At 45.6% G+C, this 14137-nt stretch overlaps 1 protein-coding gene across 6 annotated transcripts in view; it reads right to left on the bottom strand.

The window, feature by feature from the left end:
• The window catches only part of ACAN (aggrecan), an 83459-nt gene that overhangs the window by 27724 nt on the left and 41598 nt on the right, over positions 1-14137 (bottom strand). For 4 of the 6 annotated variants that reach the window (XM_083712385.1, XM_083712380.1, XM_083712382.1 and 1 more), the window contains 9 exons: positions 13737-14123; positions 12268-12442; positions 10716-10843; positions 9403-9696; positions 7657-8139; positions 6667-6841; positions 4160-4287; positions 2130-2423; positions 866-1045 (listed from right to left, as the gene is read on the bottom strand). In XM_083712385.1, the coding sequence (XP_083568511.1) occupies positions 866-1045; positions 2130-2423; positions 4160-4287; positions 6667-6841; positions 7657-8139; positions 9403-9696; positions 10716-10843; positions 12268-12442; positions 13737-14123 (2244 nt within the window). The remainder of the gene's footprint in view (positions 1-865; positions 1046-2129; positions 2424-4159; positions 4288-6666; positions 6842-7656; positions 8140-9402; positions 9697-10715; positions 10844-12267; positions 12443-13736; positions 14124-14137) is intronic. The other 2 variants (XM_083712383.1, XM_083712384.1) reach the window with 1 other exon arrangement.

Here is a 14137-nt window from a genome sequence, read left to right on the forward strand (position 1 = left end):
CATTCTGTCCCTTTTTGTAACATTTTTGTGATGTTTTCAGCTCACTTACGGGTTCGGAGCAACTCACGTATGCACAGTCATGCACATATTGAACATGCGTAAATGGGGGAGTTGCCTGTACTGCAATGTGCTCTATATGGGGTTGCCCTTTAGGCTGACCTGGAAGCTGCAGCTAGTGCAAAATACAGAGACCTGGCTGTTCATTAGGGCAGAATATCACCATATTGCTGTGGAAAGAACTGCATTGGCTGCCATTTAGCCACTGGTTAAACTTCTAGGTGCTGGTACTGCCATACAAAGCCTTATGCAGCCTGCAATCAGGATACCCAGAATACCCAAAAGATCCTCTCATCCCCTATGTGCCACACCTATTGCTGTATTCTGCAGGAAAAGGCATCCTGTCAGCAGGTCTGTTCTGTACGATGTCAGAATTGGGCCTTTAAGTGTGGCTACGCTTTGGAGATCCCCCCTATTATATATCAGGCAGGCACCTTCTCTAAATCGACCATCCTGTAAATTAAGTTCTTTGGCTCTAGTCTTGTTCTCTGGGCAACAGGGAAGAAATCTTTGCCCTGTTCTGTGTCACGTTCCTCTGGGTATTTGAACAGCCTTATCATGTCTCCTCAATTTTGTCTTCTCCCCTGGTTCCTTCAACCATTCTTCATAGGACTTGTTTTCCAGATGTTGTTGACTCCAACTCCCACCAGTCCCAGTCAGCATGGCTAATAGGCCAACAACATCTGGAGACCATAAGTTCCCCACCCCTGGTCTACATGCATCATTATGTCCACCACACATAGGAAGCACATGGTTACAGCCACCTCTGAATAGGGCTTCAAAGTTATAACCATGGAGCCCAACATACCAGACAACAATGATATGTTTGTTGGAAATACTTCTGTTCCCCACTCGGTCTGATTTTCAGAATCAGTGGCAAACTCCATTTCCACAGTTGTTTCCTCCCCAGAAGGGACTTCCTCGACCCCAGGAACTAGCTGGGCTGCAATGAGCTCTTCCTCTATGCCCTCATACTGAGAGGGTTGAGCTGAAAGACAAAAAACATCACAGTGAATATCCAAGAGTGTCCTGTCTGTCTCAGAGGTCTTATGTCTACCCTGTTTAGTGTGGGGAGAATTTTTGGAAACCCTCAATTCTGAATGAATAATGCCCAACTCAATGTAATTCTCATTAGTCCATCATGACCCCCATATTTCATTTTCTCAGCTAAAAGTCTTACATTGTTTGTTGTTGTTGATGATGTTTTTTATTTTTATTTTTAATATTTCATCATTAGCCCAGACACTGAGATCTAGTTCCGAGGGCCTTCTGGTGGTTCCCTCACTGCAAGAAGTGAGGTTACAGGGAACCAGGCAGAGGGTCTTCTTGGCAGTGGCACCCTCCCTGTGGAACACCTTCCCATCAGATGTTAAGGAGATATGTAACTATACAACCTTTAGAAGACATCTGAAGGCAACCCTGTACAGTGGTACTTCGGGTTAAGTACTTAATTTGTTCCGGAGGTCTGTTCTTAACCTGAAACTGTTCTTTACCTGAAGCACCACTTTAGCTAATGGGGCCGCTGTGCCACTGGAGCACAATTTCTGTTCTCATCCTGAAGCAAAGTTTTTAACATGAAGCACTATTTCTGGGTTAGTGGAGTCTGTAACCTGAAGCATATGCAACCTGAGGTACCACTGTATAAGGAAGTTCTTAATGTCTGGTGTTTTATTATGCTTCTGGATACGCTGGAAGCCACCCAGAATGGCTGGAGCGACCCAGTCAGATGGGCAGGTCACAAATAATAAAATTATTAACAAGATCAATACCAATACCAATGTCACTATCAATATTAAAATCCTGCCTTTTCCCCAGGCTTGGACTCAAAGTGGCTTACAGTTTCACCATTTAAAAACAATTCACATCGTTCTTCTCTTCTGGAATACATTATGTGGTATTATTCTGGCCCCGTAGTGCTTGAAAAACTTTCTGTGATGAGTCAGAGACACAAGAACATCAGAAGAAGAGCCTGCCAGCTCAAAGCCCATCTGGTCTAGCATCCTGTTCTCACAGAGGCCTGTGGGAAGCCTGTGAGCATGACCTGATCACAACAGCACTCTCCTGGACAGTACCTCTGAAACAAAAAGCATGGTGCTTTGACTGAGGATCAGGGAATCCCGTCTGATTGGGGTACAGGTAGGTAGTCCTCACACCAGGCTTCTCCCCACCACATGCAGGACGTGGGTGAACAATGGGATATCGAAGGCTGCCATCAGCCAGCCAGCCAGCCCGGCAGTTATCCAGACCCAGCTTCCAGGCTGCATAGAGTTGACCAGTTGAAGCCAGTGTAGCATTCTGGCTCTGACAGTATTCTTGAGCTTCCTGTAAGGTGAACTGGTCTGGTTGTGTTGCGAAGAAGACCTCACCTAGGGATAAAATAGTAAGCGTGTGAGTTTTGGCTAGATATATTGGAGAGGTCCTATGGAAATGGAAATGGGGTGTGTGTGTGTGTGTGTGTGGAAATTGCTGACATTCCCTTATTCGTCCCATGTGTGGAACATAAATTAATCCAGCAAATATGATTGCTGTTCACCTTTGCCTTCAGTCCGCAAATGGAACTTGATTGATTACATTCCTCCATATTTGCATTGCATTTCCTCTGCACTGAAATACGTGGGGTGGGTTAATGTAATGAGAACATAATTTATGTAATTAAATATGCAAATTATGTAAGTGATGAAATTTCACCATGGGGGACAGTGAGATTACTAATGCGGGTCCCACCTGCACTATATATTTAAAGCATCGCCATCCCAATTTAAACAGTCATGGCTTCCTCCAAAAATCCTGGGAAATATAGGAAAGGTACTGAGAATTCTTAGGAGACCCCAATTCCCCTCAGAAAGGTTCCCCAGGGTTCCCCAGGTTTGATTGTTTAAAATTGTTGTTTTTTAAATCATTTTTATTTGATTTTACAAATATAAATTTATAACAAAACCAAATACATACCCATATAGAGAGATTTCTTTGAATCTCAAGACTTCCCCCATCCCCTCCCTGGGTCCTATTGTCAACATTTTCAACTGCATATCATTTCATAGTCTATATTTTGTATCTATCCATATTGTCCACAGTATTTGTTACACTGCAAGTTAGATTAAAATCCTGCTAATGTTTTCATCTGTTTACAGTGGTCTCCTAAGTAAAATATAATTTTTTTCCCATTCTTTCCTTAAGTTTTTGACTTCTTGATCCCTGAGCTTTCTGGTGAGTTTTGCCATTTCGGAATAGTCTAACCATTAAAAATGGTTAAACCACTTGATGGAAGATGGAGTCTTCCAGCATTCAGTTCCATTGGATGTTTATGAGTGCCATGGGAGGGGGAGGAAAATGTATCTCTCCAACCACTTTCTCCATGCCAGGTGTGATTTTATAAACTTCTACCATGTCACCTCTTACTTGCCTTTTCTCTAAACTAAAAAGTCCCAGACGCTGTAGCGTTTCTTCATAGGGGGCGCTTTGTCTCCTTGATCAGTTTGGTTGCCTTTTTCTAAACCTTTTCCAACTCTACAATATCCTTTTTGAGGTGAGGTGACCAGAATATTAACATGTCTGGCCAGGGCCGGATTTAGGTTTGATGAGGCCCTAAGCTACTGAAGGTAATGGGGCCCTTTATATGTCCAGCTGTCCTTTGTCAACAACAAATTGTCGCTGTTTTTTGTGTTAAATAATTATAATATTTATATATAGTATTAGAGTAGCAACTGGGGGTAATAGGGAACTGTATGTACTAGTAAATAATACTATAGGTCTACTAAATAATAAAGATGAAATATTATCGGAAGTAGTTTTATAATGGGATCAAAATAAATAATGTATTACATGAAATCAGTCAGTAGGCATAAGACTCACACCCTTAGTCTATGCTGCCTTATCATCAGTCTACAAGCACTCTTTAATTTTGTTTTTTATCTTATATTTTGGAAACATACATCCAGTTTTTTTCCCCTTTAAAATTTTTTAGGGCCCCCAAGAGAGTGGGGCCCTAAACTATAGCTTGTTTAGCTTATAAGTAAATCCGGAACTGTGTCTGGCGCATGAATACATTCAAATGCACTTTACTCCTCTACCTCCAACGCAGGAATTATGGAAGAAAACTTACCATTCAGTCTGTCAATATAGCAGTAGACATCAAACATCTCGGATGCTGGGCGCATGCCATATGTCCGTACACCTGGGATGTCGTCTTTGTCTCCTTCACATTTGCTCCGCGGAACCACAATAGGGTACCTGGCCATTAAAGACATTTGTTAATTTTTTACCCATCTATCTATTTAGAAGATGTATGAACCCCTTGATCAAAGAGCTCTCTGCGTGGTGTGCAGAATAAAGCTGTAAATAAAACACAGCTAAGATCCACAAACCAATTACAAACAAATATGCATGAAACCACCACCGTTAAAAGCAAATAGAAACTCAATAACACTTTTGAAACAAATACAGTGGTACCTCAGGTTACGTACGCTTCAGGTTACATATGCTTAAGGTTACACACTCTGCTAACCTAGAAATAGTGCTTCAGGTTAAGAACTTTGCTTCAGGATAAGAACAGAAATCGGGCTCCAGTGGCGCAGCGGCAGCAGGAGGCCCAATTAGCTAAAGTGGTGCTTCAGGTTAAGAACAGTTTCAGGTTAAGAACGGACCTCCGGAACGAATTAAGTACTTAACCCGAGGTACCACTGTATAGGGTAACTAATTATATTTCTAGGTATGCTTGGCAAAACAAAACAAAAAAGTTTTCAGCGTCTAAAACAGGGTGTCTAAAACAGGGCAGCCCAACTTTTCATACAAAGCGAGGTGCAAGAGTACTTTGGAAGAAGCCTTGGCATATGTGGGGCAGAGTGAGCCCAAAATTTGGCACTCACTCCCAGGCTCCACACTGCCTTCGCAAAGCCCGCTAAGTGAGGAGTGAGGCTCTGGCAGAGTCCTAGAGCCCTCCTTCCTCCTTCCCAAGGCTGGGAAAGTGATAAATCAGACTTTGGGAAGGAGACAGGAGGACTTTGGACTCTGCCAGGGCCCTCACAACCTCCTTCCCCAAAACCAACTCCTTGATTACCCAACTTTGGGAAGGCAGTGCAAGGGCTGGAGGGTGTCAAATGTTGCTGAGGGCTGCAAAAAAGGCCTTGAGGGCCGCAGGCACCTAAAAACTTTCACCAAAGGAACCTGCTTAGTTGTCAATAGGCAAGGAGATCCGAAGTACAGATAAAGCCACACTAAAGAAATGTCTCCTCACAATGCAGAACGGATGCAGCAATGGCACAGGCATGACTGTAAGCTCAATTAGATAGGCCACACGAGAAACATCACCTTCTCAGTAGTGGCTATAGGAAGTTGATTCATAACAAGGCAGACCATGTTGCTCAGTGTTGTCCAAAGTGCCTGGCAGTGGCTCTCCAGGGTTTCAGGCAGGAGATATTCCTTGCCCAACCTGGAGATGTTGGGGATTGAACCTGGGTCCTTCTCCATGCAAAGCAGATGCTCTCCCACTGAGCCACAGCCTTTCCCCAATGTAGATTAATATATTGATGGTAGAGGCAGTAGCAATAGTAGAAATGAGATCACCAGCAACGCCACTCAGTTAAATGAACATTCATTTATTAATTGTATGTATTTTAGTTTCATTAAATGCTTAAACCTGTGGAATGCCCTCCCATCAGATGTGAAGGAAATAAACAACTACCTGGCTTTTTGAAAACACGTGAAGACACCCCTGTTTAGGGACGTTTTTAATGTTTGATGTTTTATGGTGCTTTTAATATTCTGTTGGGAGCTGCCCAGAGTGGCTGGGGAGGCCTGGCCAGATGGACGGGGTATAAGTAAGTAGTAGTAGTAGTAGTAGTAGTCATAATAATAATAATAATAATAATAATAATAATAATAATATCTGCATATGAGAAGAAACAATAGGTCTAAAGAAAATAGAATCCTTTTTTGTTTTTTAAAGATGCACGCCTGTGGCACAGCAAACATCATCTTATAAGAACCATTCCAGTCTTAGAAGAATCATCTGATCAAATAGTGACACTGAGACTGGCAGCTGCATGCAATTTGCCCTGGGATTTGCAAAATATTAGCCACTTATGTCACATCGGCTCTCTGTAAGCAACAGTTATAGTACTTAGGGGAGAGCAAAGGAGCTTGCTATCAGGCTGGATTCTGAGCTGCCCCCCCAACTTGTGCCATGTTGACAGGTGGGCGGAGCCACCACCCCATTGCCTTCCAGATGCTATTGGACTCCAATTCCCATCAAGTCAGAGACATAGACCTTGATCATCTCCAGATGTTCTGGGACTCCAGCTCTCATCAAGTCCAGCTAATATGGCCAGAGGCCAAGGAAGGCAAGAGTTATAGTTTAGCAGCATCTGGAAGACCCAAGGTTCCCTATCCCTGCTTTAGCTGAAACCCTCTTTCTTGTAATTTGAACTCACTAATTCAGATCCTTATTGTCTGGAGCAATAGAAAACAAATTGGCTTCATCATCAACACAACAGCTCTTCAAATGCTTGAAGATGGCATCCATCCCACCACTTCATCATGTACCCTGCAGGCTAAAAATACCCTGCTCATTAACCTTCCCACTGGACTTGCTGAGTCATCATCTGTCCTTACCTGACCGTCTGGTCTCTCAGCCAGCCAGCATCACACTGGTCGTAACCATTCTCATAGGCTGCCTGCAGCTGTTCAGGAGTGGCAATCACAGCATTATTATCCAGGCAAGCTTGCTGAGCTTTGACAAAAGTCAGGGAATACCTGTTGGTGGATGGCCGGTAATGAAAGATGACACCTGTTGAAGGAAAAGAAAAAACAACTGAAGGGGCAACTGGGCATGAACCCATCAACACTTGCATTGACTTTCCCCTAGAGATGTGCTAATATTTCTGCAATTTCAATATGTGTTTCCAGAGAACTGAAACTGACTCTAAAAGCAGTTCCCTCTGGAGGATGAGTGTATGTCACTGGTTTTGGCTCCGTCCTGTTTTCCTTGAATTTTTTGTGATTAGGGGTGTAGGAGAAATTCAGTTAGCTTTTTCCTTTTGATGTGAACCTACCCAATCTGCACTTCTTAAAACAATATGGAAAGCAGAATGCAGCTATTCTTTGAAATTCACACCTCTGAATTTTGCAATGAAGCTCTCCAACCCAATAATGTGCCCCCAAATTCATACATTAGGGGAAAGTATGCATAATAGTGTGTGTCTCAGTGAAATCAATATAGAAAATTTGCATTAGATTAGGGACAATTGCATGCAAAAACATGTGCATTCAGAAAAATGCAACTAAAATGCTGACAATTTTTCATGAGGTCATTTTTTTGAAGGTTTCCTAGCTGATGGAGAAATCTGGAGAAGTGAACACTGGATTGGAAAAATGGGAATCTGGACTTGCCAGACTTGTCCATTTCTAGGTGTGATCGGGTCCGTCTTGTGGGTTTCAGGCTGGCCACAGTGGGAACAAGATCCTGGACTAGATGGGACTTTGCCGGATCCAGCAGGCTCTTCTTACATTCTTATGTGATTTGTTGTGGACCACACTGGGCTACTGAATCAGGTGGATTTTGTTACCCTGCATTTGCATATAGCACTAGGCATTGCCACATACCTGTGGGAGAAATGGGTTGCCCAGGAATGAGGCCAATATCAGGAGCAGCTGTTCCCGGCACAATTTGATCTTCCCCGGTAAATGGCAAGGTGGATTCTAGTCCTGGCGTGATGGTAGCCCACAAGCTGTCTTCCACTGAGCTCACCTCCAGGGTATCAGTGGTGGGAAGAGCATCTAGGAGCGAGAAGGTGGCATTTTCTAGACCCTCCCAGATCCCCACATCTGTCCTGTTCTCTGCCTCTTCAACGAAGCTAGTAACAAAGAGATCTGGTGTTGCTGTGAAGCCTTCGTCCACCTCCGAGGCGGTAAAGTCTATTGGCTCCAAGGTGGCAATGCTGCCTCGGGCCTCCTCCTCCGTGGCGTTGAGTGCAAATTCCAGCTCAACATCCGTCTCAGTGACTGTCTGGATGGTGAAGCCACTGCCCAGTTCATCAATTATCTCACCGGTGAAGTTCTCATGGATGATTGTGTCCAAGTCGCGACCTAGGGTGAAAGAGTGAGGATTCATGGGATATGAATGCAATGGATGAATACAAAGCATTGCCAGGCTACAGCCTTAGGTCCCCCAAAGTCCTGAAACAATGCTACATCAGGGGGGTTTATAGGAAATTTACACGGTGGACGGATCTTGCTCAGTATTGTCCACACTGACTACCAGTGGCTCTCCATGGGTGCCAGGCTTCAGTGAATTCTGATCCTCCCCTGCTCACATCAGACAGCCAAGGAAGTAGACAAGGAAGCTCTTACCGAGTCTTTGTTCAGTATTCACAGTGAGAGGCTCATTTATGCTGCCTCTTAGATTAATGGTGCTGCTCCAGCTGAGCTCCTCCTCCCTCCCTTCCTAGTAACAGCACTTCCCCTTATGGTGGCCACCAGGGGCTAATTGTCTTTGAGTCCTTTGCTCTTCCACTTTCAATGCCGCTGGGTTTTGGGAGAAGGGGGGTTGGGAATGCTTTCCAGTGATAACATGTCAGCTGGCTGCTCTGTCTCTGTCTCCCCCTTCTGTTCTCCCAACACCTCCCAACTCTTCTGTTCACCTGTCTCTGAGCTGTGACCTTCCTCAAATCACTGCTGTAACTCAATACGGGACCGCCTACGGGACCGTCTCTCCTGGTATGCCCCGTGGAGGACCTTAAGGTCCACAAATGACAACATTTTGGAGGTCCCAAGTTGCAAGGTGGTTAGATTGGTCTCAACTAGGGCCAGGGCCTTTTCAGTACTGGCCCCGACTTGATGGAACGCTCTGTCACAAGAGACTAGGGCCCTGCGGGACTTGACATCTTTCCGCAGGGCCTGCAAGACAGAGCTGTTCCACCTGCCCTTTGGTTTGGACTCAGTCTGACCCTTATGTTTCCCTCCCCTTATGGTTTTGATCTATGGGCTACTTTTAAAATGAGGCTGCATTTTAAATTGCATTTTAACCTGTATTTTAAATTGTCCCCCCTTCTGTTTTTACTGTAATTTTACTGGTGTTAGCCAGTATTACTGCCTTCGTCTTCTCTAAAAGGTTCAAGGGGAGGGCAGGCGGCCTCCACCATTCCTCCTCAGTCCCGTTCCCCTCAGTCCAGTCCCTGACAATGGGTGTCTCTCCCAGCCCTATCACCTCTTCCACCCAGTAAAGGGGCAAGTTCTGATGGTGACAGGAGGTTAGATAACCCACTGACTGCTACTGGAGATTGGCTGATGACTCTCATGCTTCTGTACTCTAGGAAAGTATGAAGAAATAACTTGGGACCCAGCACGTACCAGCATAGCAGATGGCATCATAGCGGGAATGGGGGTGAGGATACCCTGTCTGGTTGACGTGGAGGTACACGGTGCGCACCCCGACCAGGCCGCCACCACAGGTGGGGCGTGCCTTGTTGATGGGGTACCGGACGCTGCGGTCTGCCAGCCAGCCAGCGCTGCAGACATCCATGCCATCTTTCCAGGCCAAGTACAGTTCTCCCGTTGTTGCCAGACGAGCGCCGAGGCGGTGGCATTTCTCTGCAGCTTCTGGGAAGCTGAACTTCTCCGGGGAGGTGGCGTAGAAGACTTTCCCTGCAATCACACACAGCAATTTTTATTTACTACAATTGATTCATTTATTGCCCTCTAAACCACTGTCTCAAGGCAATTTACACACAAGATAGTTAAAAGCACAAAAACAACAAGAGCCCAAACCCTAACAATTGGACACTCATGGTCAAGACCGGTTTAACTAGCTGGGAAAGCCTATTGGGACAAAAATGTCTTCAACTGTTTCTGGAAAGTGGAGATAGTGGGCACCTGTCATGTCTCGACAGGATTGCTATTCCACAAAACAGGGACAGCCACACTAACGGCCCTGATCTGAGTTACTGTGGCTTCTGAAATCTTTGGAATTTGCAGGAGAAGCTCTCCCACAAACTGCAGTAATCTAAAGTACTTAAACCAAGGATTAGCTGAAGGCTTGCATCTTTTCCTTTTTACACAGTGATCTTGGCCTTTTCTTAGATAAGGGCTCAAGGGGTCAAAGAGAACAGAGGTGAGGAGATTCAAAATGGCAAGCATGTCATGAATAGGAAAGATAGTTTGAAGATACTGGATGAAAGCCAAGGAGGCTTATATAGTTAGAGTTGCCACTAAAATGCTATTTGAACTGGCTGATGCGAGACTGAACCAAGCAAGACTCAACTCAGCTGATGCCTGGGGAACGGGGTCCAATCCTACAATCTGCAAGGCCAGCCAGTTCCCCTGGGGAGTTTAATCCTCCCCTCCTCCCCTGCAGCCACCTTTACCTGCCTGACACCGGGCATCACATATGACATCAGATGTGGGGCAGGTAGTCATGGCTTGGAGAACATGGCTTTGTGGTCTAAATGGGGAGAGGTGACAGGTGAAGTTTGTTCCAAGGGCAGGAGGTTCACCACCACTGGGGCAGATAAGATTGCACGTATATTTTATTCAAAATGATAACCTCGAGCACTTGGAGAAGCTAACTCATGAATGTAAAGTCACCCAGGGTTCTGCTGCACCACAAGAGTACCTTGAGGTGGCAAATGGAGTGTATAAGAGTTAAAGAAGTAAGAAACAATTACCTTCCATTTCTTCTGCATAACAATACACATCGTACGTCTCATCCGTCTCACGAACACCGTATGTTCTCACTCCAGGAAACTCATCCTTGTCACCATAACAACCTTCCCGGGGATGGTGCATTGGGTACCTGATTCAGTGAGAGATAAGATTCAGTGAGAAGAAGAGACTGTGTTGCCTGGGGGTAGGGTGGAGAAATACTGTTTACTGTATGGTTCTGGGATGGAGGTAGTATCTTGAAGAGCAAAGGGAACCTAAGCAGAATTTGGATATACACCTATGCATGTATGAAGAGCCTAGCAGCTGGATCAAAAGCCCATCTAGTCCAGCATCCTCACAGTAGCTCATGGGAAGCCTGGAAGCAGAACCTGAAGGCAACAGCAGCTGTCCCCACTTGATATACTACCAACAGCAGTGGAGGTAGAACATAGGCATCAGGGTTAGTAGCCAAGCCATATGCAGTGTTGACCTCATAGATTTGTCTAATCCTCTTCTAAAGCCATCCGAGTTGGTAGCCATCATTGCACCCTGAGGGAGGAGTTTCCATAGTTTGACTGCACTACATGAAGAAGTAAATTATATTATCTATGCTGAATCCCCAGGATCTAAAAGTATGAGAGAGGGGGAGAAAACCACTTCTCTATTCACTTTCCCTATGCCATGCATGATCTTAGACACCTCCATCGCATACCCACTCAATTGCCTTTTCTCTAAATAAAAAACCCCCAAATGTTGCAACCGCATAGGAAGTTGCTCCAGCCCCTCGATCATTTTGATTACTCTTTTCTGAACCTGCTACAGCTCTACAACTTCCTTGTGGAGGTGAGATGGCCAGAAGTGTACATAGTATTCCAAGTGTGGTTACAACATAGAGTTGTATTGTGATATTGGTTGTTTAATTTCCAGTCCCTAACATGGACTTCTCCACCTTCACAGCTATCACACACTTGGTCAATATCATCATTGAGTTATCCACCACAACCCCCAGGTCTTGTTCCTGGTCAGTCACCACCACTCCAAACCTCTTTAGCATCTATATGAAATTTGAGGGAGAAGGCCAATGTGCATCCCTTGATCTGATTGAGGAAAAAATAATAATTTTCTGTTCACCTGGGAAATTCAAGGAGCAAAGTGATGAAAATTGGGGTGACATTCCCACATGCAGTTCTTCCCTGCTGTTTTCAGGGGGGAATCATGAGGGAAAAGAAGCACGCATGTGCAGAAAAGATGGAAGAATAGCGACGTCCAGTGACATTCGTTGTGATGTCCACTGGTGTGAATGAAATTTGATATAACATGAGGGTATATGGGTCAAAAAGCTACAACTCCATAACCCAACAGGTACTGCAGTACAAAAGGAGCAGGAAAATCAACAATATACCCAATGCCATGTTGCAGAATACAGCTGCAAGAAGCAAAATTCGATGTTGAACAGCCCCTAGTCACATTGACCTCTGACCCTTTTCTGATTCCTTGTCCATGGTAACCTGAGTTTTTCCCAATGGCCAATTTCTCCCCTGTGGTTTGTTCATATAATTCCCTGCCAGCACTTACCTGACCGTCTGATCAGCCAACCATCCAGCATCACACTGGTCAAAGCCATCGTCGTAGGCAGCCTGGAGCTGTTCTGGAGTTGCAATGACAGCACTGTTCTGGATGCAGGCCTGCTTGGCCTTCTCAAAGTCCAAAGTGTACCGGGTGGAGATGGCTCTGTAATGGAACACTATGCCTGGAAAACACATTCACCAACATACACACATGCATCAGTAAATAACCCAAACCAGTTGAGTTTAAATAAAAGTGAGGCAGAGGGCAGCGACTTAGGATTTTCAGGAACTGGAGTGATACTGCAGAGAATCTAGCGTTGCCTGTGTGCTTGCTTCTGGGACCCTGCAGTTCTGAAACACATAAATTTCCCTTTTGGGGCCCATGGGCCCTCCTTCAAACTGGAGAAAGTGTTTCGGGCACCTCACACAAACACTCATGCTGCAACCAAGCACACACCGCAACTTATTCTCATTGGCTACAACACAATGTTTCTTTCAAGTCAAATTTCAGGATGGGCAGGGGAAAGGTACCATGGTGGTGACTTGTAATCTAACCCTAAAGGACAAAACTGACATGACATTAAATGTGTAAGTCCATTTGATCAGCCTGTTCACGCCCCCCCCCCTTAACACCAATTGATAGGTGAGCAGGATTACTACCATGGCAAGCACAGAATGCAGTTAAACGTTTTGCCCCATGTCTGTCAGGATGCTGTCAGCGGCTACCGGCTGGTTGCCCAGGAATTATAGAGACAAGGAAAAGTTCCTTACAGCCTTTTTTAATTTCAGTCTTTGCAGAGAGAGGCTATAGAACCCAGCCTCTTGGATAATGGTGTTGTCCCGAGTGAATCTCCACCCAGCATCTCTCCCACTTCCTCATTCATCATTCTCATCATCTCCTCTAGGTTGCTGAGAAGTGCCCTCTGTCTTTGAGCTCTTTGCTCTCCTACTTTTAAGGCTCGCCGGGTTCTGGAATCTGGAGGGCCTGGAAAGCTTTCTAATGACAACGTTTCAGCCGGGTGTTGCTCTGTCTTTCCCATAATTTCCCAGCTTTCCCCTTCATCAGCCTCTGAGCTGCAACCTCCCTCAACCCCCTGTTGTAAATCTATACTGTCTTCCTCTTCCTTCTCCCTGGAAGGGTCAGGATGGGGAGGCGGTCTCCACCATTCCTCCTCTGCCCAGTCCCCAACAATGTCATGGGCCTGTCAAAATCCCCCCTACTTGTGCAGTTAGACCCAGTGAAGCAAACTTCCATTGTTGCCAACTTCTCCTGCATCTGACAGCAGTCGGTGGCGGTGGGCCGCACCAAACTCACCGCCTCCCGGTAAGCTGCAGTAATGCCAGTAGTGGAAGGTGCAGTAAGCCCTGCTAGCTTGTCCTGGCAACCCCTCCTTGTGTGAAGTGCATGGCCATCTGGAGAAACCAACTCAAAAAGGTCAGCCGTATCAGCAGCAACAGAAAAAGATGCAACCTTACCTTTTACCTTCACCTCTACGGTGTCCTGGCTATCCTCAATGCCATGTATCACCTCGCAGCGATAGATCCCGGTATCATTGGAGCGTAGTGCCTTGATTTCCAGCGTGGCATCAGTGGGTATGGCTGGGTAATTGGGCAAAGAGACCACCTCCTGGTATGCAGTGTTGATTCTCACGTGCCCATCCATGGCCACCAGCAAGACAACCTCTTTGCCGCCCGACAGCTTGCTCCATTTGATCCGTGGAGTCAGAGGCGGGGTGAACGGAGATGTGGTGACGTGTTCCAATGTGTCGATGTAGTAACAGGGGATGGTCAGGGTGTTTCCCAGGGGAATGCGCAGGGGGGAGCGTAAAGGTATGCTCACACTCAGTGTGGCACCATGATCTGCTGGTTCCAAGAAG

The sequence above is a fragment of the Podarcis gaigeae genome, assembly GCF_964106915.1.
Source record: "Podarcis gaigeae genome assembly, chromosome: 14".
NCBI lineage: Eukaryota > Metazoa > Chordata > Lepidosauria > Squamata > Lacertidae > Podarcis > Podarcis gaigeae.